At 33.7% G+C, this 26,509-nt stretch overlaps 1 protein-coding gene across 13 annotated transcripts in view; it reads right to left on the bottom strand.

Moving 5' to 3' along the window:
- Positions 1-26,509, bottom strand: part of MYCBP2 (MYC binding protein 2, E3 ubiquitin protein ligase) — a 185,090-nt gene that overhangs the window by 69,338 nt on the left and 89,243 nt on the right. For all 13 annotated transcript variants that reach the window (XM_027646293.1, XM_027646300.1, XM_027646346.1 and 10 more), the window contains 20 exons: positions 25,612-25,746; positions 25,447-25,530; positions 24,071-24,167; positions 22,247-22,439; positions 21,356-21,630; positions 20,183-20,404; positions 18,381-18,572; positions 17,351-17,557; positions 16,499-16,630; positions 15,779-15,957; positions 12,799-12,941; positions 11,922-12,022; positions 10,788-11,006; positions 9,316-9,541; positions 8,889-9,007; positions 7,246-7,333; positions 4,248-4,300; positions 2,914-3,086; positions 2,545-2,689; positions 740-952 (listed from right to left, as the gene is read on the bottom strand). In XM_027646293.1, the coding sequence (XP_027502094.1) occupies positions 740-952; positions 2,545-2,689; positions 2,914-3,086; positions 4,248-4,300; positions 7,246-7,333; positions 8,889-9,007; positions 9,316-9,541; positions 10,788-11,006; positions 11,922-12,022; positions 12,799-12,941; positions 15,779-15,957; positions 16,499-16,630; positions 17,351-17,557; positions 18,381-18,572; positions 20,183-20,404; positions 21,356-21,630; positions 22,247-22,439; positions 24,071-24,167; positions 25,447-25,530; positions 25,612-25,746 (3,196 nt within the window). The remainder of the gene's footprint in view (positions 1-739; positions 953-2,544; positions 2,690-2,913; positions 3,087-4,247; positions 4,301-7,245; positions 7,334-8,888; positions 9,008-9,315; positions 9,542-10,787; positions 11,007-11,921; positions 12,023-12,798; positions 12,942-15,778; positions 15,958-16,498; positions 16,631-17,350; positions 17,558-18,380; positions 18,573-20,182; positions 20,405-21,355; positions 21,631-22,246; positions 22,440-24,070; positions 24,168-25,446; positions 25,531-25,611; positions 25,747-26,509) is intronic.

The following is a 26,509-nucleotide window of genomic DNA, read 5'->3' as shown; positions in this document are numbered from 1 at the left end:
TACTTTGGTGGTTCTATCCCCTATAAATCCATACTGATTATACTAAGTATTATTTTTCTCTAACTACTGATTAATCATGTCTCATTAAGTTGTCCAACTACTAGTTGTACACATTATGTCACATCTCTTAACTGGGCCGATACATATTACATATATGTAAATTTATTCCATGTGTTATACTCAATCAAATCAACACTAGCTGTCATCTCTTTAAAAACTGTTCTGGAAACATCTCTGAGCTGATCTGTTTGACACTGGTTCATTTCATAAGATGCTGCTTAATATTTATGTATTGATAGACAAATCATTTGTACAACCTTTTTACTATGCTGAGCTCTGATATTTTCCTATGTTTACCAGTTCTAGTTTTTAATATGGATTCACTGCAACACTCCAACTCTATACGGACACACTGGTTTGACTTCCTCTCCACCATTTCAACAGCTCATTTATTTCTCCTGAGTGACTCAGTCTAATTTGTTAATCAGTCGAATCAAAATCAAAGACAACTTTTATTTTGAATGCTAATTCAGCCTAACTGCATTAGAGTTTAGGTAACTGGTTCTTTTGATGTACCTAATTTTATGTTGAACTTAAATATAATCAGAATAATTTGTAACCAATGTATTTTCAGATTGTGACCAAAATTAAATATAATTCTTTCCTTCTATGTCACATAGCTTTACACACTTTGACTGCTGAATTTTATAGTTATATTGTTAAAATGACAGTAATTTACCTTCATCATTGTAATAGCAATATATCGAGCTTCTTTTACTATCATTGGCTCGTAGGAAGAATCAAGCTTTGGTGAAGGAAGTCCTCCAAAGGTCATATCACTGCTAGGGGAAGCAGCTGTTGCAGGACTCCCTGGTATCCGTTGTACCTTTTTAACTTGTTCTTGTTGCAAGGATGTTTTTTTCTGCGAAACGGGAATAGCTTTGACTTCTACCTGCAATATGATGTGGAATAGAGAACATGATTTAGAGAGAAAACACATTATTTTATAGTTGATACAGTACAGTGCTTATAGCACTCACTGTAAATCCAGTTGTGTCAAAACCCAATGTATCTATTCTTAACCATCTGCAAAGTCAAGTACAACATCTCTGAAAAATGTCAATGTACAGGAGAGAAGCACCCAACTGATATGGCACACCATCAGTAAGGGCTGGAGTTCTGGCAGTCCCACAGCACTCCCTGGGAAGCAGCACATAGCCTGGTATGCATGGTGAAGTTTTCCCACAACAGAAGATGCTACAAAGCAGAAAGAGAGCCTTCCGAATGAGTGCACGGGTTTCAGAGGGAATCATCAGGGACTGACAGATCTGGATCACCAGTGGTCAGAATGGATTTTGCCTTGCTCTGCTGTCCTACTACATCAGCACTGTACATTTACACTGTGCTCCTCAATGCATATTTTAACTGATTTTTTTACCCAGAGGTACCACAGACCTCCATTACTGAAGGTAATTTAGTACTGTACACAGTTTTCTGAGGAAAAACAGGCAGACTACCTGGAAAATAAGTTTGTAAGTTTATGTGTTACTCATCCTACATTTGATAACATTTTGACATATCCTTTTCCTGATCAATATGATAAAATCACTACTTAAGAGTTTTCCACTTCCTCTGTCACAAATTTAAGTCAGTAACCACATATACAAGTTTCACTCAAGCTGTTTTTGTGACTAAGATGATTCTTGTGCTACTGTTGTAGAACCCCTGTTTTATTATTAAGTTTACAGCTCACTGTAAGGTAACTCAATTATAACATCATATGCGAAGAATAAATTTGAGAGCTTTTATCAAAAGAGTCATGCTTTTGTAAATGGTACTTCATCTACTTCAGGGCTTGAACTACCTCACAGTAACAATCAGTTTTAAAACACAGAAATAGCCTAATTTATTAGAACTACAAACCCCCCATTTTGTGTTTAATTTGTTTTGTTTGCATTGCTTTGCTACTTTAAATCAAGTAGCCTATACACAGGTTTTACTCCAAAATGTCCAAAGTTCTTCTAACTCTACGTAAGGTTGTCTTTCCTGTATAAAAAGACAGTGATTAACTGAAGAGCATGAAGGCAAATCCAAGAACCCTACTTTTTGCTAGTTATTTTTACTAATCGCAAACACTACAGGAACTTCCAAATATTAGAAACAGAAAAGGGAAAAGTACTGTTCTAGTCTAAAAAAAAAATAAGATGGTCCATCAATGTGCTTCTGGTTCCTTTATTTCCATCACAAAGTCTATGGATTCTTGCCACCTTAACATGTCATTACCAGCAAACACCACTTATGACTGATTATTTCCCCAATTACTCATGTGTAGTTCTTTACAGACAAGGTATAAATTGCATGAAATGGTGCTGGCATAAAACAGAATATGATAATTTTGTGGATTTAGTGGTAAGAAAGTCTGACTACACTGAATTTAAAAATGCCACTTTCTGCTCTATACAAGAGTGTTCTGTGGAATACCTACAATAAAAACTGAAAGACAGCACAATCAAGCAGATAAACAGCCAAGATTACAATAATTACCTTCATATTGGGAACATGAACTACATCCCCATACTGGTCTTTTGTTTGTACTGTAATCACAGTTGGCCAACCACATCGAATGTCATCCTTATTCAAAATCAATGATGTCTTTTGAGGATCAGCATATGAATCTGGTTGAAGCCACCTACGGCAAATAAAGCCACCTAAGATTAAAATCTCTTACAGCTCCCCGAAAAGAAATTCTTACTCTGTACAAATATGACTTCCAGCTAAGACAGGATGCAGAAAGTCTGAATACATACATGTTTTATGGAAACAATACAGCCATGCAGTTTTATGTAACAAATTTTAAAATAGCTATTACAGTTCTATAGCTAGTCATATACACAAGGAACAGCGTAGTTTTACCTTGCAAGTCGTCCACCACTTGATCCTGGTACACAAGCAATGAAATCCTCCAGAAATGACTGTTCATTGCTTTGCACCTGCAGTGGAAGACTTCCTTCAAGAGCTTCCAAAATGGTTGGTGAGTGAGATAGTGCCAAGCCTTTCCCAAGAATGCCCGAGTGAGATTTGCACACCTGGTTTTTTTGGTAGAGGTTAGGGGTGAAAGGATGGAGACATAAGCCAGCTTTTCAGTAACTTACATGTTGATACTTTCCCATAACACTGACATTGGTACAGACATTTTGGGCACTGAAAACCATTCAAGGAGGAGAAGAATACACTTTACTCTGATAAAGTTTAAAAAAAAGTTATAGCCCAGTTCATTAACCAATAATTTATGTTAAAAGAGATAAAATGACCTTGAGTTGAGGGAGAATTTCTGAAGAATAGAATAAAGTAACATGTTAAAAATATCCTTAACTGCTGATTTGTAAGTAGAAGACTGAAGAAAGCTGTTCTGAAAATGTGACTAATGAGCATGTTTCAAAAGAAAATAAAAGGCTAGGAATACAGCATAGAGAAAGAAAGGCAGATCTCTTACTGCATGCACACTCCTAGCTCACATTTTGAACTAGAATATGGTGTGCCCAAGAACAGGCTGATGACAAAAAATATTTCTTCCAAGGAACATCTGATTCCTCCTAGTCAATTTCTATTACTAGTCTGTTATCTGAGGCCTATGCAATGGTGTCAGACTGTAGCACTGATAGGTTTTTCCACCAAGTACTGTGATAACCGAATTTCAAAACAGTTGCTGTGAAAATAACTAGGAAGGAGAGAGAACACAAAAACTCCTTTTTTCATAGTTCATCATCTGCTGAGGCTATACATGGGAAGCTACTGACCAGCGTTAGCTACCATCAAAACTAACAAAATGCCATCAACAAACCAGAACAACTGCAATCACATTATTTGGGACTTGATTAATGTTACCACTCAACTGAAAAAGTTATTTTATTTCTCCAATTACAAAGATACGTGACGGATTAATTTTGGTAACATTTAAAATTTGCTAAATAGTGCAACTTATGCCAAATACTTAGATATTTTGAAATATTTTGTCATCTAACTTTCTATATGATATTTTATCATTTTTTTCCTACACAGATTTATTATAAAAAAAGATTTAATGGAAATACTAAACTTCTGTAAGACTTTCATAAACTGTTTCATTACAAGCTAGATTTTATTCTATTATAAAAACCTTATAAATTATTTTCTTCTACAGCAGTCAAAGAGTTTCAGTGCAACTATGTGATTAAGTATGCAGCAACGGATAAAAAGCCGCAGTTTACCTGTAAGGCAGCCTCTTCAACTATCTCAAGATCCTCTTCAAATTCATTACCTGCTGTAAAAATATAACAGTAATATTGACAGTTATCTACATATAATAAAATATGAAATTCAATTCTGGTTTGTAAAGCTTTTTACATGATAAAATTTAGGTTTGCATAATGCTATGTCACAATGTTCAACCAGTAGCTGAAACATTAATGTTTTCAAGTAACATAGTAAACATGCAGTACTGTGTAGTTCAGTGCACACTCAAATGAACAGTAGACATCACATACAACAAAAATTTGGTGCTTGTCTTCTTATCTCCAAGACAGTATGTATGGCAAATCTTTGGATGCAAATAGATACTTACAGAAAAAGATTTTGGAAAGTAAAAATAGTTTCCGGGAAGCGGTACCAAGGAGGACCAACTGCTCCCTTTTAAGAGTTTACCCAAGTAAAATTATTTAAAAAGTTGACAAACTTAATACAATTTTGTAAATTATGATTTCTCCTATAAGATAAAACCCAAATACATACTATTACACCATATTTCTTTCTCACAAATACAACTTGAAAGTCTGATTCCATGTTGACCAGAATTGCCAAACACAGTCTTTTAATAGAATAGTAAAACAGATAAGGTTACCATATTTCTACTCTTTCTCAAAAACACGTCAGGCAATTCTACTAGTCAGAAGAGAAAAAGAGAAATAAGAAGAATCAAGTCCCAAGGTATTTTTAAAATTCAAAGAAATAAGGATGTATAAAAATTCTGCCCTCAGAAACAATTTCTACTAAATTTGAAACAATTAAGAAATAATAATGTTAAATACACCAATCAATTCCACACTGCTGTTTAAGTTAGAGCTTGATCATAGACCAGATCTGTCTCTTAAATTTAAGAATATCTTAAATTTAAGTCTTGGACAACAGGCAAGGAGAAAGAGTGACCTTTTGAACGTGGTAACTCAAACAGTATTTGAGTGTACTCTGAGATAGTTTTCCTAATATATGAAGAAATCACTTCTCTGGTCTATCTTCCTTTGGAGAAAAAAAGGTTAAAAGCTTCCTGGTCTTCAAAACACTTTTTTTCCTAATGGTTCTAGAGTAATACTGAGACAAATATTTGACTACTTGCACACGACAATTACTAAAAAGTAAGGTACCTCTTTGCAAAGGACAAACTCTAAAAAGTCAATACACCAAGATAAATCACACAAATAAAGCTGAAGATAGAAGGATACTACAAGGATGCCAGTAACAAGCCATAAAAATCAGTTCAATCATCCTGTTTGCCTTGACATAAGGTTCATGAAGTTTCTTATTGTCTTCATTAAAATTGCCAGGTTTTATGAGTACTTAATTGGATCCAGAGGTCTAAGGAGGAGCTGGGAAATGGAGCAGGATTTACCTCACCTGCTCTTGGGCAAAGAAGAATGAAACAATGAGCTCTGACTTAGGTATTACAAGATAGCTTAACAGCAAATGAAGGAAAACAGGTGCATCCTTTGGGTGATGACTTTCATTTTTCTTACATCTTCATCTTAGGACAAGATGAACCAGACTCTGAAGATGTCTAAATTAAAAGAAGGTTAGAGCTACTAGCTTAGCTACAGATACCTAAGTTTCAAATGCCGAAGTTGAGGAAATGGAAGTTAAGTTGCTACTCATTTCATGGAGTGAGCCTTTTTCTTAGGTTACTTTCTTTAGCTTGCATACATCCACACACAGAAAAAAAAAAGGTAAAGCTGTAGAAATTACAAAATAAACTATGAAAAGTCTACTAAAAAGGGCCTTCCTGTGTGTATGCATTACAAGAAAGTCTTTTATGTGATTATTGATTGTATGACTCTATATAGGCTTTTCTTAAAGGACATTATTCCACAAAAAAGACGACAGGGTTCTGCAGATTAGGAATGGGGGCTCTGTAGATTAAGAATGGCAGTAATACAGTATATTTGAGAACCATTTCAATTGCAGCAAAAGGGTGCTGGAGAAGTCAACAAAACTAAGGAGTTTGGAGGCTGAGGGCACTATTTTAACTACAGAATTGCCTGTACTTTTGAGAGTGAAATACAGATCTACCAGTGCAATTGAAGTGCCTATTTGCAACATATAGTAAGAAATTTGTGCATTCAAATACACAAGCAAAATATTGGGATAAAAAATTCAAAGCAGGTTTAGTGATTATAACTGTACACTGACCAATGCTTTCCTGGTTCATTAATACACACTTCCAGTCTCATTAACTGTGTTTGAGCTCTTGTTTGCACTCCTAAATTAAAATTATTGAAAAGATATCCTATTATATATTATGAACCTGTTTTTCCTATATATGGATGCTATTTAGGAGAAATTATATTACACCGACTGTGGCTGCATCATTAGAAGTTCTAATTCAATCTTCATATGCAATACTGTTCATAAACTCTTACTTTTCCTTACATTTTAAATTGTATTTGGGTTACTGTGAACCTTTATTTGCTGCATCTGCTGTAAAAGTATGTAATTTCTTTTTTAACTGTAAAAAAGCTATGATTTAGAAATATTTCTAGCTATAAGGTTTATAGATGCAATGGTCATTTTCAGTTTTAAGCAGCAATTTTAACTTTTGCAATTCAATGCTGCAGGTATTTTTTTCATTCAGAAAGGTATGGAGTGTGGGGAGAAAAGACGGTGAAAGAGAAACACAAAGATGATACCTGCACATTTGTGAAGTACCACGAGGAAACTGTGAGACACATTTCATACACTGATACACTACCTGTGGATTTAAATCATTCAGATTTAAATGACCAGGTTTCCCCTCCTCCCCATATGCTCATGAAGGGAAAGGTGTAAGAAGAAAACACCCTCAGTTTATTATCTTTTCTGATTAATTTAGTTTTAAGAACCAATTTTGTATTATTATCTCTAACTAAAAGCAACAATATTATTTAAATGTAGTATAAATTCAGAAAACATTGACATGGACAATGATGAAGTAAGGAAGTATGTCCTCTGAGTAGGACTTACCAATAGGAAGTGCTAGATCTTTCTTCATCAAAGCTGCTGCACATGATCCTCCTAAATTTGCCAGTTCTTTCTCCAGCTGAATAATACCCTTCAAATTAAAACAATTCTCAAAATTAGTGTCCCAGAAAATAGGACAATGAATACATTTCCCTAACTATGCTTTATGTTAAGAAATATTTTTGTCCCAGCTTGAAGTTTCTCAGCAATAAATTTCTTGTCATACAGATACTGTTATGTTTTGCTGTGACATAGGACAGTGTACCAAAACTTTTAGAATAATTTCCACTTGGTAAAACCATTAATAAATGGGTTACCATGCTTCTGGTAGCCTAGTAAGAATATCTGAACATGATAATTGGTAACACTTCAGGAAAACGTTCAGAAAATTTCACCACAAAGTTGCGAAAAGAATGAGAACCTTGCACTGTCTGTCCAATCACTTTAAGTTACTTATGGTGTTTTTAGTCCTGAGATGCAAGGTAGTTTTTACATTATAAAAGTTGCTTTTTTATTTATAAAACTTTAGAGTGTTAGCGCTATAAAAAGGTATGTTTGAAAATAATTACTTAAGGCTTTTCTTTAGGGGATAGAAATAATATATTGGCTAGCATGTTTTAGCACTGAAAGGTCAAAACATGGTAGCAGCTTTGTTCATAAATGCTTTAAAGAAAATGAATGATGCAAACATCTGCATGTTTTTTTCTGCTTAAGCAAAAATTATTATTATTCACACACTAGTTAGATAATCTGTAGAATTTATAGATCTGATTTTGCTGAAAGCAAATAAGACCACATAGCTAATAATCTTACAGTATGTTTTCTTATCTGATAAGTTATGAAATTCCAAAGAACTTCATGTTTTGAAAACCTGAAGACATGATTTAGCTTGAACAAAATCCAGGAATAAGATTACATAAATCTTCTGTGAGGGTTGTAGTGTAAGCAAGATGCAGACCTTGTGAAGTTCACGTGAAGCAACAGGCCCAGTGACTCCCAAGATAAGAGTTATTTTTCTGGATTTATTATAGAATATATTAAGCATTTTCACTAGTCTCTTAAAGTAAGCCAAAAGAAAGCACTGGGTCAAGGACATGAATAAATTTCATCTTCCCTTTGCAATAAACAGTGGTGGAAACAATTTGTCCTTAAAGGCAAGATGAGGAGACCACCAGTTAAAATCTCAGGTAGTCTAAATGTACACAGTATTTCTAGGGAGTCTGAGAGTTCTGACATAACCGAGCACTGGAAAAATAATGCAAATCTGTCATTGAATTGGCAGTGACAGCAAAATACTGACCACTTTGTATCTGAAAGCCCCAAAACTTTACATTTCTGATGCAACAGTAGGTCGGAATTTTAGGAAATCTTACATCCCACTGACATACAAGATAAAACCACACTAGGTACTTGCAGACTGCCACAAACCAAAGAAAAAGTCATTCCAATAATATCCTGATTGAAGAATTCCAAATCAATAATATGTGTAACAAAAATGTTAAAACCTTTTTAAAATTAATCTAAAAACACTTTGCTAATGTTATTTAGTTGGAAGTGGAAATACAAATATTTTTACCCTCAAAAAATAGCCTTAAAGCAGAAATTAATTAGGTGTAGCAATTGTAACCATCTCACTTTTTCCTTACCTCATCAGATCCTGGACTAAATTCATATCCAATTGCGTAACATTTGAAACCATAAAAACAAGCTTTTTCATCTTTCACATAGTCTGATGCAGTCTCCAGGGAAAAAAGAGCTTCATTTCCTTAAAAAAGTAAAAGCATAAACAAAATAAATAAATAAATAAAGTATTCCTCCTCTTTTGGCATGTTTTTACCATGTGCATATATATGAAACCCAGGCTTTATATGTAACACGTGAATTAAAACCATGGGAAAAAAAGCAGACTAACACTTCAAGCAAGAAACCTACCATAAACATAATCAGATTGCCAGCTTGGATAAAGACACTTCAACTTTGATTTTTCTGCAAAATTATCTTAGCAAACAACTTTCTTTTTCATTATTTCAGTAACTCACATTACTACTAATTATTGCAATATCTATTTATTACCTGGCAATACTAATACCATGGTAGGCCATCCTGAAGATCCAGAGAATTTTTTCAGTTCTATCCATGAATTAAGGTTTTCATGAACAGAAGCATGCTTTGGTCCAAATCCCATGCTCTGTGCAATTCTGACAGGAATTAGTAAACGAAGAACATCTTCTGACTGAGCAGTGCCACACTGAGTGTCAAACTCTATTGTTATCCACCTGACACATTCAGGAAAAGTCACCTAAAACAAAGCAATAGTTTAATTATGTCCAAGTTTTGGGTGTTGTTGGGGGTTTTTGTAATATTTATTTAGTTTCCTTTTGGTTTTAACTCTTTAGTCTACAAAGTAATTTAATCAAGTAATTCGGTTACAATTGTTTTGATATGCTTTAAATTAACATTAACCTAACCTATTCTTTGAACTTCATATACAACCGAAATGCATTATCACCTTACTGAATTATAGTCCTGTATTTTAACTTACTATTTGGATTAAGTATTTGTGCCAACACCACTAGTGATTGTTTTCAAGAACTCTGCACAGGTTCATTAAACAAAACAACCACAGACTACTACGAACATTGAACTCTCATATACCTTTTTAAACTCAAACTTCAACATACTGAATATCTGCACAATCCTAGGAAAGTACAGAGCAGCTGAATCACATTTGAGAATATGGCCTGCAGTACAATAGCATATAGCCACAGAAATTCAAACACAGTAACCACTAAACCCAAGGCTTCCGATGAGCTCCACAAACTTTCAGGACGACAATAAGCACTATTGCATCAGGATGATCAGATGGAAACTATATTTTCTGCAGTGGATGTCTTGCTATCTCACAGTATAAGCAAGTGGAACAGTGGAATAGTAATCAATGACCTCTTCAGGCTCTTGATTACAAGTTTGCTACCTCTGGATTTAGAGTTGTGGTATCAATGTGACTGCAGAGCTCATTATTTCAATAACTGAAATAAGGGATTTATCTCTCAGACATGTAATTTATGCCTGAGAGCTTTACTCAACTAGAAAAAACCACCCCTTCTATATTCATGTTTATTAATATTAATTCAACTAGAATTGACATAAAATATTTTTACAAAACACTGTTTTAGCATTAGGTAAGAAAGTCTGATATTTGATTATATAACGTATATATAAAGACTTTGAACTTCTACAATCTGTACAGTTAGAGGAAAAAAACCTGTGCATGACAGTAGGAAAATCTAAGACTAACCAAATTTAGGGACTTAAAGTATACACTTGAGTTAGGGAGTTAAAACTTCACTAGTTTCCACTATATTTAATGAAGAAAGAGTTTTGTCCAGGAAGTAGTACAGCAATAATATAGGAAACTGTCTCCTATATTAGAAATATGAATTATCATCCATGGCAACAATTTTTCAGATAGTAAATGCTGACTCAAGAGAACTCACGTATCAAGTTTTTAAGAAACTGCTCATGCACTTAGAAATTGTGCTCACCTTATAGTGTGTAACAGAGGCAGGTTTATAGGGGTGCTCACTTTCTACAACAGCATAGTGATTGGAGGTAGTACAAGCTGAAAGCCCTTGCTCTGGTTGGTTTCCAGTGGTGCTGTCTGTAGATTGATTTGGGTTAAAAGCTGGAGGGGCATATTTCTGATTCAGAACTGCCACAGAAGGAAGTAGCTGTTGTACTAGGCCAAAGACCTCAACAGCAACCTGTAACATAAGACCACATGCAATAAAGTATTATAACTTGGTGAAAACAATTCCCTCAAACTTCCATTTCCCTACAACAGTTGTTTGGATATTCTCAGAATATCATTAGCTACAATTCATTTATTCATTTTTCAATTCTGCATCTACACAATCTCGACAGAAGAAACATCACTACATTAATCTCAAATACTCCTCACAGAGACGTGCCAAAGCTGACACAAAAATGTGTATACAGTTGAGGGATATTTTCACTAAAATAGCTTCTACTAAAAAACCTGGACAGTAACAACAAGTAAGCATGAGTTGATGGAAAGCAAATACCATACTAAAGTCATAGTTCAGTTATACTTTGTAATGACATAGTTATTTTAATACATGTAATGTTAGGCTTTGCATTGTTCCTGTAATCTTTAAGACATTTTCAAAGCAATGGAACACTTCTAAAGCAAAACACTTGCCACTGGAAAATAAGATTCTTTTACTTGGAGCTGACGTCTTCCCATCTCTAAATTTGATAGAAATAATATGAGCAAATTTATGAGCAAATGCTTTTGCTCTTTACTATAAAAATAGAATTTATATAACATAAAAGAACATTTTATACCATCTGTGTTCATCAATGACCTGTGAATTACATCCTTCTAATGCCTTGTCTTTCACTACTGGTAAAGCCTGTCATATTTCTTTCTGTTTCCTTAGTAATTTTTTTGTAATATTTTCAATTCAAGTTAAAAAAAAGTCATTACATGTTTTTAAAATTCTTGACTCTTAGAAAATTCACAATGAGTCATGTGGTCAATTAAACCATTAATTCATAAAATCGTAAGACATCAAGACGTTTGGAATCTCAGAGTAAACCTTTTCACTGCATAGCATTCACACATTTCTTCAAGCAATTTCTGTTGAGGGGCATACCTTGGGAATAGCTGCTGCTACTGGTCCTATGTAGGCTATTATGAGGGGAAGCAGCATCGAAAACAGACTGGAAGAGCTGAGCAACTCTGGAATGTCTTCAGCTAAATAAAGATAATTAAAACACAGGCATTATGAATAAATGTACCATTGTTCAAAACACATCTTATTTTTCCGGTTTGCTTCTTGCAAGTTAAAACTTTTATTTTCACTTTGAATCGTTTTCCTTATCTAGTCATTGTCAAATTCTGAATCTGCCAAGTTAACCCAAGATAAACATATCATTATATACAGTTCTGTGTTCAAAAATTTACTCCTATTAGAGCATTATTTTATTGCATTCTCTGATGTTTTGTGAAGCCGTGTTTGTATTTTCTATGGTATAAAAGTTAGCACAACAAAGTCCTCCCAGCTCTTCACATCAATTTTTATAGCACTGCGTAATATTCTGGACATTTTTACTACAATGGCTAATGTCTACATTTTTAAAAAATGGATGTTTAAGTGCTTACAAATTCTTTACATTCACCAGTCCTGCTGACTACCACCACTGTGCAAAACATGCATAAAATTTGCAAATAACCTAACATGGAAGACCTCTTGGAAACAAAGAATCTTACCAGCTTTAATACAATACTTGCTAAATTGATCAGCAAATTTATACGAGGTATCTGTCTATGATATCTCAAGTGCAACTCAATGACATAAAGTTACACAGTCTGATACCTATACGAATGAAAGGTTAGAAAAATATTTGGAAAGAAATATTCTTTGGAAAGAAAAAGATAAACATCACAACTCTGGGATGCAGTTGTATTCTACTATTACTGGTTGCTAGAAAACTGAAAAGTTTTGAAAGGTAAATTTTCTCAAGCCTTACCATCTACAGCAAGAGCCCTGTGCAACAAGTCTTTGGCTGCTCGTACAACAGCACTCACGACAGAAAGAGCCCTGCTACAATTTTTGTCTTCTTCATTAGCTTTGTTCAACAGCTGTGATTGCAGATCTCCATCATACTCACTCCTAGACGGTAGATTAAGTTAAAGTAAGTTCACAAAATACAAAATGACACTAAAACAAATGACTGACTGATTTTTGGTATAGAATAAGCACAACAATTTATGATAAAGCAATAAAGGAAACATTACTTTTGCTATTATGATAAAGCAATAAAGAAACCATGGAGGATATTTTGGAGGCAATGCCTCAGTGTTAGCCCTTTAGAATAACTTTATTTTTATTTGGCAAAAAGTATTAAAAGCATTTTTCTGGAATGTTTCTTTTGACTGATGCCTTTTAAACGACAGAAAGGTAATAATTGCTATGTTCTTCCAAGGCCAACCACATATCTTGATAAAAACAGAGCAATGTTAAATGCATCACAAAAACAAGTAAAACTGTTCCAATAGATACTTTTGCATTAGCATTACAGGGAAAAAGATTCCCCCTCCCTATTTCAAAGATTAGTTTTGGTTTTGAAATACAGTCCTGGGCTTAACAAACAGTTTTAACAAATAGTTTTTTCTTTTAAATCCACTCTGTAAAGTTAGGCTCTCCTAAACAACACTATGCACAAAATATTTAAACATACATTTAAAAAAGGTATATAACAGTTGTGGTTGGATTTGCTTTTTCAAAGTAGTCAAATGACAGTTATAAACTAATTAAAGCCCTCAATATGATAGTGATAAATCCTTGGCATAGAGAAACAAAATCACTTAGTCAACATGTAAGGTAAAATTTCCTATTGTCTTTTGGATATCTTATGTTTGTCCAGAAAGATCTGATCTTTCAAAACGTCATTCCAGAATATTAATAATTCAGAACTTGCACCTCAGAATGCTCAAAAATTTTACTCTGAGCAGTTAAGTGAATAACAAGGATACCCATCCTTCTCTATGACCTAATTATTCATTATTTTAAAAAGATTATTTTGTTTTGTCAGTGTGTCCTAGAACTGTAATTTTGCTGTCAGCCTCAAGCCTTTTTCATTTAGATTTATTAATGAATGACAGTGGGTGAAATTCAACTGAGCACTTTTCCAACAAAACCGTCCAAAACTTTTCTGCCCTTATGAGAAGTGTGTTAACATACTTCTTTCTGTATGGTCTTTCTTTGCATATGCATAAGTAACAATTTGATTTGTATTTGAGTATCCTTCAAACAAAGCAGTCTGACTCTTACAATCTCTGTTCTATAATAGTTGACTGAACATTTGTTCCTTTGCTGTAGTCAAATCAAAACCTCAAGTCATTATACACATCAAACTGGGAATACTCAAATTAGGTCCGTAACTGTAGTCATGAATCAGGTAACACTAATTTCTGTTGTCCACGCAATCTTCAAAAGACAGTGATTACAGGCAGCAGCTGCAAATTTTTCCAACATACTTAATTTTATTCTGTAACAGTTCTGAGTTGTGCCATTACAAAATTTTAAAAGCTTTTTAGAATTTTATCAGTTGAAACACAAAAACCTGACACTGTTCTGATCTGAAGACAAGACTCTGGTGTGGTTTTTTTCCATATATTATTTTATTATTAAGTTAGAATGCCTTGAAGCTTCTGTCCTTAGCTTTTCTGAAATCAAAGATATCGTTATTGCTCTTTAATTTCCTCTTTTGCTTGTATAAAAGCAGACAATCTAGGAGTGAAAATAAAAGTTTTCCTTGCCTTCTTTCCTCCTTCTTACAAAATGATACTTCCTAATTATGATACTTCCCATTAAATTCCTCTAAATGCTGGAGGAATACCCTAAACACAGATGTCCAAGATTCCAGGAGAACAAATCAATGAAAGTATCATTCACCACTACAACTCCATTCTTTAATAAGCAATTACTGTTTTTACTGAAAAACTGGATGTTTGTGTACCTTCCTCCGAACATGTTGCACAGTTTTCCCATAGAAACACTGGCTGTTGATTTATGTTTTGCTTTCTTGATAAATCATAATTTAATTAAAGGGAGGTCTGCTGATTCTTTAAGCACAGACAATCTCAAGTTTTGACATAGATTAGGGCTATCCTGTATCTTTGAATACACTGTTACTATAATTTTGCTGGCCACTTTTCTTCATACTTTAGTTCTTTAAAATTTTCTTAAGAGCAACATGTTCTTGCGCCTGTTAGTCCAAAATACGTCACTTGTTGTAGCACCACTTATTTTATTCTCTTCATCTTTTATTAGGTAGGTACATCTCACACATAATCAAACATAAAAGTAAATTATTATTCCTTGCATCTTCTATTGATCAGCCTTGTACTGACAGTTTGAAAATTGTGTCTTTATATCAGGGCAAGCACCTCAAACATGAGAGCAATGTTTTCTGTAAAAGTGAATTCCTACTGCCATCCTGAAAGGCTGAAGTAAAGCTTCCCTTCAGGACAGTCAGATGTTTTAGCTGATTTTCTTCAGGCAGCTACAATTCCTTTTTTTATACCTTTAAGCTCTTAAGTCAGAGAGGAGACAGTTCCCATATAAATAGAGCTTGCTTCACTACATGATACAATTGTTTTTGGAAACTGAGGAAATAGCTGAGTAAATCAGACAGATAAACATTCCAGTGAATAGTCTCTCAAAAATCTCTTAGGATATAGAAAAAACAGAAATTGAAGTAGTGTATCTTACCAGTTCCCTGTATTACAGCTTTAAAGCAGCAAACAATGAATCTTCTAAGAGAGGTCAACCATCAAATAATTTGCCAAATCGAAAAGACAAAGAACCTAAAACAAGGCTGGAAGTGGCACCACAAACACACTGATACATTTATTTCTGTTACTTCTTAAAAACAGCTGTGGCATAATAGCACTATGATGGTTTTATTCACTTTTCTTAGAAATGGATCATGACAACACACAAACCTGTAATATAGAATCTGTGGAATTTGTCCTCGCGTCTGGTTAGTGCCATTACTGCTCAGACTGCATGTACTAAACGTAAATGTTACACCGTCTGGACACTGGACTGTGGTCATTCCGCCATCTCCATTGGCAGTCCGGCTTCCATAGTTCCTCAAACGAACTGCGTATTTCACATTTTCCTTAAAAAGGAGAACCAAAAATAATATGCAATATAAAACAAATATCCATGGTTTCACGGTACTAGGAAATCTACTATTTTACATTAATAGTGGAGAGTCTGAAAAGTTTTTCAAAGTACTTTACAAATGAAATTAACCAAAAAAGATCTAGCATTTAACAAAAATCAAAGCTGTTCCATGTTCCCAAACTATGGGCCATAACTTAAATTACTACTAATTACCTTAAGAGTAACCAAGTACCCAAGAAAGTTAGTTACCAAGTTGCACAAAAAAAAAAGTTACATATTCAAAAGTATTCTAAAATTATTAAACAACTATGATCTACCTTATGTTATTATAAAAATTGGAATTTAATTTCTTTTAGTTGACAGCATTCGAACTTTTCAGTGACAGGGTGAAACTGAGACTTTACAAAGCAAACATGTCAAGATCAACTTGTGAATATATACACAAACCCCCAAACAATTCACATCAAACATTCTGATTTTTGTTATCTAAAGAAGTTGTATGAAACCTACAGATGCATGCTTATTTTATTTACCTTCAGTGGCACGACTTTGTCAAGTCTGATTTCAGCTATGTCACTAGGAGAATCATCTGTGGTGTAAGTTCCTTTAACCAATTCTAAAGACGTCCATCTATGAGAATGAGTTGCATCTCCAGTATGATCACTCTGATTCAAAGAAACCGAGTCATTAATACATTTATAATGTAAATACACGACACATGCAAGCAATAGTGCAAGTTATGTTTTGTTGAATAAATTTTTACACAAGGCATTACAAACAAAACAAACAGGTTTTTCAATAGTAAAGCCTTTCTCCTAAGAAGGAGAGGTTAATTTCCCATAGCAACCTATGCTTGCCCTTTGGAAGATATTAGAACCGTTAGTTATAGTGTAAAAAACCAGAGGTTTGTCTTCATTACAAGAACCTACAGTACAGTTTTGTGCTGCTTCTAAGAGAGTACATCAACAGTACATGAAATATATGCAGGTACAGCCTGACCATGCCAGTAGGCTACTATCCTTTTTTTTCAATTTTTGGTTTTAACTTGGTCTCCTTCACTTATTTTCATTCACAGTTTGCAGAGAGCTAACTGCTACTAATTTACAGTTATCTGCAGAAAGTGAAAAGCCCACTATACTTCAAATATTATTTATAATAAAGAGTTTACAACAATAACCAAGATAAGGACCCTACTAGATAAAGTATGTAGCTTGCAATAAAACAGAAATCTCCACCACGAGCAAACCAAAAAACTGTACTACCAGTGCACCATTTCACTGGTAGTCCAGATTGTACAAGAATATTACAATATTACATTATAAAACATATTATAAATAACTCTGAGGTTACTTTTCTTCAAATATTTTCTCAAATGCAGTACTTACATCATCAACTAAAACCTCCAACTCATATTCATGAATTCCTCCTCCACCATAAACAGAAAATCCTACAACAACTATACCAGCTTTGTCAACAGAGAAACATATTGCATCAGGGGATCCATTCCCAGTATTCCAGCTTCTTCCCTGACTTGTTTTAGTGAATCGGTTTGGAGTGGATTTGACTGAATGGAGAGAGTTCAGTCCATCAACCTGTAGAAAGTTAAATACAGGTGTCAGAAAATATTAACTGCTACATGTTAGAAAACTTTAATAAAGCAAAGTTAAGTGAATTAAATGATCAGATTTTCAACTGGGTAAATTTTAAAACTCAACTCATAAACATTAGAATATGTCACTACTGAGCCTTCTAGTCAATTCTGACTAAAAAGAAAAAAGAAAATATTTCCGGTAATTAGAAATTAAATAGGAATAATTGGGAATCTGATTATTTTTTTAAAGTATTTAAATACATATTTTACAAGATAAATTAGCACAAAATATAGATTAACTGTACTAAAAGAAGAGTTAGGTATTTCTGTCTTAGGTGCAGTCAAGAAGAGGACAGATAAAGATAATAACATAATGGTAAAAACAATTTCAGTCAAGATGTTATCAAAAGTTTGGTTCTTTCTGTGAGAAAAACCTGTTGATAGACCAGAGGCAGTGATACCCCTTTAAGAAAATCAAATAATTTTCCATCATATAATGAAGTTACAGCTTCATGAAAGGATATTTGATTGGATACATGCACAGATATGCAGGCAAAAAGATAAGCACTCAAAAAAATTTGCCACTTTGTAAACAATCTGCAGTATTCTGTAGCCTTAATTAAATAGCTATTTATCAACAATACTTGCCTAACACAGTGAATACATGCTTTTAATTTATGCAAAATATCTGAGCTACTGAGAACTGAGAATTCCAGCATCTCTGAAAGATCTGCACACCTACAAAATACCTGTAACAGCCTATATCACATCCATAATATATCTGTCCTGAAAGATTTCTAGCAATGATTTTACAGCAGTTTTACCTCAGATCCTAATGCTGATGCTGTAAGCTCGCTCACAATACTAGCAAGCAACCCACAGGTATTAGAAACCAGATGTGAAGAGAAAAGTTCATTTTCTCTTCTAAGGCTGTTCCGTACTGGTAGAACAACAATGACTAACATCTTTTCCAGCACTTCGCGAAAGCTTGTCATCCCTGAAACATTTTCTTCACTCTGCAGTATGAAAAGAAACAATGACAAATGACATTGTTATTAAAAAAGAAAAACCCAAGACATAGACTTTCACATATTATAAGCATCAGGTAATTGAAAAATCTGTGACTTCATGACGATAAAAAATGTCTATAGAGGGTGAAAAAACAAAATTAAAAATTCTCAAAGCTATGATAGTATGTATTCCCTTGTCAAAAGAACTGATATTTTTAATTTCCTGAATGAGGTAGTGACCACTTTGTTTATTGAATTGGAAAGATATTCTATATAGGTATCCTTCTCAGGAGAGAGAGTTTTGCTTTATAGCCTATAAAGCCTAATGGCTTTATAAGCATACATAAGAACACAGTAGACATATAGCTATCTATGGAACTATTCATATAATTTTCTTCTACGTTTTCTAAAAAAGAATCTAAAAAGCTTTTTAGTTTTGGTGTTAGCAAAAAGAATCTTCTATGCAAGCAGGTAAGTGAAAACCAGTGGCGGGATGCTTACAAAAACAGTTGTTCTTTATATGAAACAAATCTAAGCTTAGGAATCTACTGTGCCTTCTAACTAGCAGTGACATCCACTGTTTTCCAGAACAGTTATCCATACTGAAAATAATTTCTGATGAGGAAAGATAAAAGCAGCTCTACTGATGAAAATTTAAGGTCTGTTTTGTCTCTCAAAATTATCCAAGTAGTGAATAGATATGGAAGACAATTAGGTAAAGCAAAGCTGCACTGGTACCTGCACAGAACACTTTCCATCTTTAGCAGTTAAGACGCAGCTGTATCCAAGACATAAATATTATACTTGCATTTAACAGCCTTTGGTGATTTTTTTCTTCATTAATTTATACAGATGCTTTCCAAATCCATGAAAGCTTTTAGCATAATAATGGCCTACAGGAGATTGTTCTCCAGCTAAACCACACACTTTATAAAAGAGCAGCAAACTTCTGAATTTACCTTTTGCTAAGGTCTCTGATTGCTCAAAACTTTTGGTATTGGTAGGTTCAACAACTATCATTTATTTACCTTTCCTGCATCATTCATCATTTCATACAATCTTACCCATTTTGTCTTCTCAAGTGAATAATATTATTTAGTAGTCCAATATCCTTGATTATCATCTTAACCCTTTCCATTCCTGTAAATCAATTTTAGAATAAAAGAACTGCAAAAATACAGTATTCGAGAGCCTTGATTAAGAAACTGTTTAATAACCTTTGCTAGAACTATATGAACTAGGCTTCCTTTGTTGACTTCCTTAGAAACTCCAGTTTGAGACATGATTTTTTATTACCAAAGCTGTGTTAACTCTTCCTCAAAACACCAAATCTATCAACATGTTCCTCCTTGTGATAACATAGAAAAGTTGAAAAACACTATGCAACAGGATACAACTCCAAAGTATATTCCTTCCAATTTAATATTCCAAAATAACAACAGACATTGTTCAAAAAAAGAATTGGAATATTTCAGATAAAAAGATGAAAATTGGAAAAAGTAAGTTTCTGAAATAAGCCTTTTAGAAAGAAAATGGGCAAATTTATCTTTAATTTGTATAACTGCTTTTTGTTGCAAAGTAGAAGCTGTCATTAAATTTTTAGAATACATCCTGACCTGACTGAGTTTTTCCATGTGTGCAACCAAAAGAGGAAAACGATGGGCCAGAGCAGAGTCATTCTCAGTGCTGACTTGTTTAACCATTGATCGCAGCAACGCCTCTCCATCATAAGCAATGGGAAAGATAGAGGTCAGCTTTACTGAAGTATGGCAGAGAGCAGACATAACTGCAGCAAGAAGGCGACTGCTGGAGGTTTTGAAGTTTGCTTCCTGAATGTCCTAAAAACATAAACAGATAGGAACAGAATGGCACCATTGCACTGAAAGTAAACAAGAGAGAAACTACTTTTGAAAGGAACTTTTCAGCTTTATCGTAATTATAGAAATAATTTAGAGAAAGCTTTCCTGTGAATTTTACATTATCTTCTCTCATAAGTTTGCATTTAGATTTTCAAAACTGGACTAATTAATATTTCTTGGTTGGTATATTTTAAAAATAATAAACCATTTAATATTACTTTTCAAATTATGGTATCCTTTGAAGACAAAGCATTTCTTACAATTAACCAAACAATTTAATTAGACTAATACATTAAAGAAAAGATTCTTCCTTGAAATTTTACATGATAAATCAATTTTCATGCAAAGCAGCAAACTGTTTGCATCTTACTACAAGCAATGCAAGCAAGCAACTATACCATTTAGATGTGGAATGCTCATTCACATTAAGCAAGATACTTGGAAAGTTGTTGATTACAAAATAATATTGTCAGCTGCTTCTCATGTACTTGGTTGGGTCAGAGCACTGTTGTAATATTTAATAACGAGGAATTACTCAAGTATTCAGGAAAAAAATGCTACACTTACGCTCTTAAGTAACATGCACCAAGAATAAGCACATATAAGGCATGGCCTCAACACTGAAAAAGCAGGTACTGACAGTTACCAGCACCAAAAATTTTCTTTGTTGTCCCAGAGAGAATCTTAAAGCCAAGGGAGACAAAGTTCCTAGGCTCTTGTTGAACTTGGACACTCAAAAACCACCAAACAACAAAGAAAACGAATAACTGATTATTAAAAAAAACCCTCCAAAAACCAACAAACCACAGCAGAACTCAAGTTGCAAATGAGAATAAAAGAAAAAATTAAATAAAAGTTTTAAATACTGCTTAGCTTCAATTTCAAAGGTCAAGCTAAGCTGTAATATTTACTTGAGTCATTTAAATGTACCTGGTCCAAACAGTTCAGCAAGTCACAAAGACATGCCCACTGGAGAGCTGGTGTTGGATAAAATGAATGAAAGCAAGCTGTGAATGTATTATGGCATTCCTGAAGAACGGCTTCTAAAAGACTGAGCGGTTGACTGAGATATCCTTGTGGATCATTGTCCAACTTCACCATGCAATGATCAACTCCTTCAGATAAAATTTTTCTCAATAAGGTCCTAGTTTTTCCAATGCAATCTGCTAGTTTGCTCGTTTCTTCTACAACTGCCTTAGCTGAAGCTAGAAGGTTACACAAAGAAAAGAATTAAGTTCGGAGTAACTGAAACATTTTCATATTAAAATGCACATTTTACATGCAAATGGAACAATTGGAATTTATCAACAATAATGTATCTACATTCAGAGAAATTAATTTCTAAAGTGACACAGGGAAGGGTGTTAAACCATATAAAAAACTCTGAACATCAGAAACTCCTACTTTTCTGGTCTGTCATAATATATGCTGTGTTTTAATAAGAACATTATCAAACTACAGGCACGAAAAACAGATACATCTTTCAAATTTAAATTGTGCTCACCAAAAAAGCAGACACTATGTAAAGAGATGAGAAAAAAAGGAAGGTACAAGTAGTCCAAAAGAACTCAACTGACAAGTCAAACAAGAAATTAACTTTAAAATACATATAAGTTACAGTGTAAAAGTGGTATTGGACATTTGCTAATGCAGATAATTGAAAATATCCCATGTCTGACAGCAAGTCTCTTAACTGATCCAATAAAACCATCTGTATTTCATCTTATAGTATATCCTACATTAATAATTAGATCAAATTTTAGGTGTCCTGTAGAATAATGATTGCTGATAAATATGAATCAAATTAACCAAGAGAAATACCTGATATTGGATATATTTCACAGGTGTAGACCCTCAGCAATCTCAGGCAGCACGTGCCCACAAAACGCAACCTTTCTAAATCCAAAAGAGTAGCAGTGTATTGGAAACCCTTGAGTCCACGAAGTTCCTCAACTCCCAGCACCAGTGTTGTCCAGCTCCAGTGAAGAATGCTCAGTAAAGACTCAAAGCATTCCTATTTCAGAGTATGAAGGATATCAAAGACAGATTTCGTGTTAAAAAACAAGAAATGACCTTTCAGCATCAGTTTCAGATGAAAAGCAAATAGCATCTACACACATTTTTATTATGAAAACACATATCTATATATATCTACCATGCAACACACAAATCCTATTCTGCTTGAGAAAAAAAAAAGCACTGAGAATGTAGGGGATGCTTCACTGTAATACCATGATAAAAGCTATTTATAACATATGCTATGTGTGGAAGTCTCTCAGTTATTTAAGAACTAACAACTGTTTGTATTCATCTGCAAGTAAATTTTACTTGCTTCATCTGCATAATAATGTAATACCTACTTTTGACATAATACGTTGACATAAGACTTATCAGGGCTGTCTTCACTTTAAACAACTATGATCTGCAGGATCATGGCAACTATAGAACTTTTACAGTACTTGAAAGCTAAACAGAAGTACATGATAGTCAACAAGAAATTTGAGGATTTAAGAAGCTTTGTTTCTACCATTAGATGTGGCTGATAATTTCATGAAGCTGTACCTCAGAAAGCAAAATACAAGTATTTGGTATTGAACACCTTCAAGTTGCAACAATCAAATTGATTGTTCAAAGTTAGATATAAAACACCTAGTGCTCCAGAAAGTCAAAACTCTCCTCTTATAATAGTTTGTATCTACGGTGAGGGATAACAGTAGCAAGATAATGAAGAGAGAGGATACAACGTGAAATATTAAAAGCCACAGGAGTTCATAGCTCAATGCAAATATTTTTAAGCAAACATATATTAAGAGTAGCTATTAACATGTTGATAATATGATTACTAAAAATGCAAATTATGTAGATAATACATTTCCAGAAGAAACCTGAACAGGAGAAGATCATCCTGACCAATAGAGAATACTGAACAGATGGAGAATACGTAAATGAAAGAAAGTAGCCTGATTTAGAAAATTGGACTGTGACTGTCCAATAACTCTAATGCAAGGTGAAGCAAGACAGACACATAAAGGCAATAACTTCAGTGTAACATGGAGAATACTGACAGTATGTGTAACACAGTATAGAATATAAACCAAGATGAAAATGAAAATAAAATAATCATTGCTTGTAACAGATAAGGAAGGGACTGTATTTCAAAAATACAGAGACAGAATTGGCCTTACCCTGAATAATATTGTATCTCAACTTAATACAGTATTTCTCAAAGTTAGACTAACCTCCCTGTATGAGAAGAGCTGCAGACTACCTTCTATTAATAGTTGCAGTTCACTGTGCCTATGAATACTCCTTACCTCAGTTTATCAAAGTTCAATTAAATGCTATCTGATCCTCAATGTATATTGGAATGAATCCAAGACGGAGATAAATCTAACCAATGACTAATTAATGCTAGTAGTCTAAAAGCCGTTTAAGAGAGCAGTAAAGCAAACTCAAATTCTAAAAAGCCTGATAATATTTATTTTTAGTACTAAGTAAGGCTTGTACTTTGAATACAACCAGTAAGAATCAACTCCACCTGAATTCCCCCCCACCAGAAAAACACAAAATTAAGTAGTACATCTCTCAGTTTTCTAAGCATGACTGAACTTGCCAGAACCACAGAAGATTCTTAATAGTACTCACCACTGAGACAGTTCTGGCAAAAGATCTCTTTAAAATATGTACAGGTTCACTGGTTTGCTGTTTTCCTTTGGATGCACTGCCATCACTTGTTGGCAATCTGGAAGAACAATTTTAGAACTGACTTGAAATCTTCAGTTTTCTCTTTTAGTAGACTTTTGGTTTGGTTTCGGTTTTGTTTGGTTTTTTTACTTTTTGTAGTTTTTACTGTTTGTATTGTTCAAGTGGAACAAAAACAAATGACAAAACAAGTTTAACATAACTATCCAAAAATGTTCAATTTCAGCATAACTTCCTCCAGTTCCTAATCATCCTAGACCAATAACCTAATATCATGAATTCTGTTCAATTGGAAGTACTGTGACAACTGAAAAAAGGTTGAGATTTAATTACATGAAATTATTACAAGTATTTACTGTATTTCTTCATATGAAATCAAAACGAAAAATGTTACTCCTTAAAGAACACTAGTTTTGTGGAAGTAAAATATACATGGAGGTTAAAAATGCGGGCAGTATCTATTACTGCAGCACCTTCCCTTCTGTGCCACTCATTGCTCTTAAGCCATATCCTTCCTTCAGAGGCCTCAAGGCTACAGCCATCTCTCCACAGAAATCACTCAAATGATTAATATGTCATCCCAGGACTTCATGTGCATCAGTCAAAATGAGACCTTCACCTGGAGAGACAGGGGTCTATGGACAGGCAAAAGTGAGTTGTTCTGAGAAGGGACCCTGAAAAGGACATGCTTAGAAAGGACACAGCAAGAGAACTGGTGTGAAGAAATTCCAAGTTTCAGAGTCAAGGTGGGGGCGAGAAGAGGAGAGGAAATATATATACACACTCATAAAATATAAGAATTAGGTCTTGTATTTATCAGAGGAAATCTATAAAATATACTATCAATCCAGTGAAAGAGTTCTTGCTTTTTAAAAAAGAGTTAAATAGCATTTATCATGCGAATCATAAGTCTGTATTAACTTATTGTAAAGCACAGTTGATTGTTGGGTTTGGCTTCTTTTTCATTAAAATCATCTGTTGATAGTACACCGTTCCTTAACTGAGGCCTACTGAATAGAGTACCTTCCAACTAGCTAAGAATACTAATCATGTTGTATGAAATCACAAGGTTCTACAGATGTAAATTAAAAGTCTTGTAACTCATGCAGAATGACTGCAAAAATACCAAAGAAGTAAATGTTGGCATAATGGATTTGTTATTCTTAAAGACACTAAGTTTTTGCCTAATTTTTTCAGACACTGATTTCCTTAGCTTAATACAATAATGTTTTCATGAAACATGGTTACTTCAACAACTTCTGTGTTCCCATTTAAAAAACACGCGAATAAATTGTTCCAAATAGAAGTCAAATTATTACCTGTATAGTAACTGCGGAATCTGCCCTGCATTAACATCTGTACCATTATTTGATTTCTTGGAACTTTTAAACTGAAATACAACACTGAAAGAGAAATAATCCAATTATTATTCAAGTCATATTAGAGCTCTTCCTTTGCATTAAAAAATATAGAAAAAAATATACCCATCATCTGTAGTTATAGAGGCCTGTCCATGAGATCCACAATCACTGCTAGGTCCTGACACTCTTGCCCAGGCTACATACCACCAGCCAGCTTGTAGAAGTACTGGTTCATCAAACATCATTGCATATTTCTCTCTGGGAGAAGTAAATTTTGAAAAAAAATATATTTGAATTATTTTCTAGATTAATTTTTAAAAGTTACACTCTGCTCTTAAAAGAAAATTGGAAAGTAAGGGAATTAGGTTATTAATATCACATCTGTTTATACTCCAAACTTAAAAATATTTCATTGAAAAATATAGTAGAAATTAAAAAACAGTAATTCAGAAGGACCTACAAATGCCTAAGTCTAGCTTGATCTTCCATAGGTAAACCATCAGATATAAAATAGAGTAAGGAGAAATTAAGTTAAACTAACAGAAAACCAATTCATTTACTATAAAATACTGCAAGTTAAGTATTACTTATAAGGTATTAATTACATAGTATTAATTCAATTTCAGAAAATTTCTGTAAATTACAAGACCTTATACAAAAATTCTTAGTAATTACAATGAATATTATGGAAAGTAATAGAACATATAGTTAGGGGATTGATATATAAGATTAAACCTGACAAATATAATCACATATTGTTTTAATTTTAAATTATTTTATAACAGGGAATGAAAAAGCAACATAGCTAAGCCCATCCATATGCACAAAATCTTTCAAGCTATAGCTGCTTGTATTCTAATGAGCTGAAGCACAGTAACCCTTCTTTTGGTTATGATAATTCCTTACTAAGTAAGCTTAATCATGAGTTGTTTAATGCAAATACCCATTTGCACTTGAAAGCATCCTTTCGATAGAACTGTGCAAAAGAGTTGCTGCAACATTTTGTCTTATCTCATCAAAG

Source organism: Corapipo altera, unplaced genomic scaffold (assembly GCF_003945725.1).
Source record: "Corapipo altera isolate COAL_440 unplaced genomic scaffold, ASM394572v1 0, whole genome shotgun sequence".
In the NCBI taxonomy this organism is placed as follows: domain Eukaryota; kingdom Metazoa; phylum Chordata; class Aves; order Passeriformes; family Pipridae; genus Corapipo; species Corapipo altera.
Note: the sequence above shows the minus strand (reverse complement) of the source record. Positions and strands in the feature narration are given on the sequence as shown.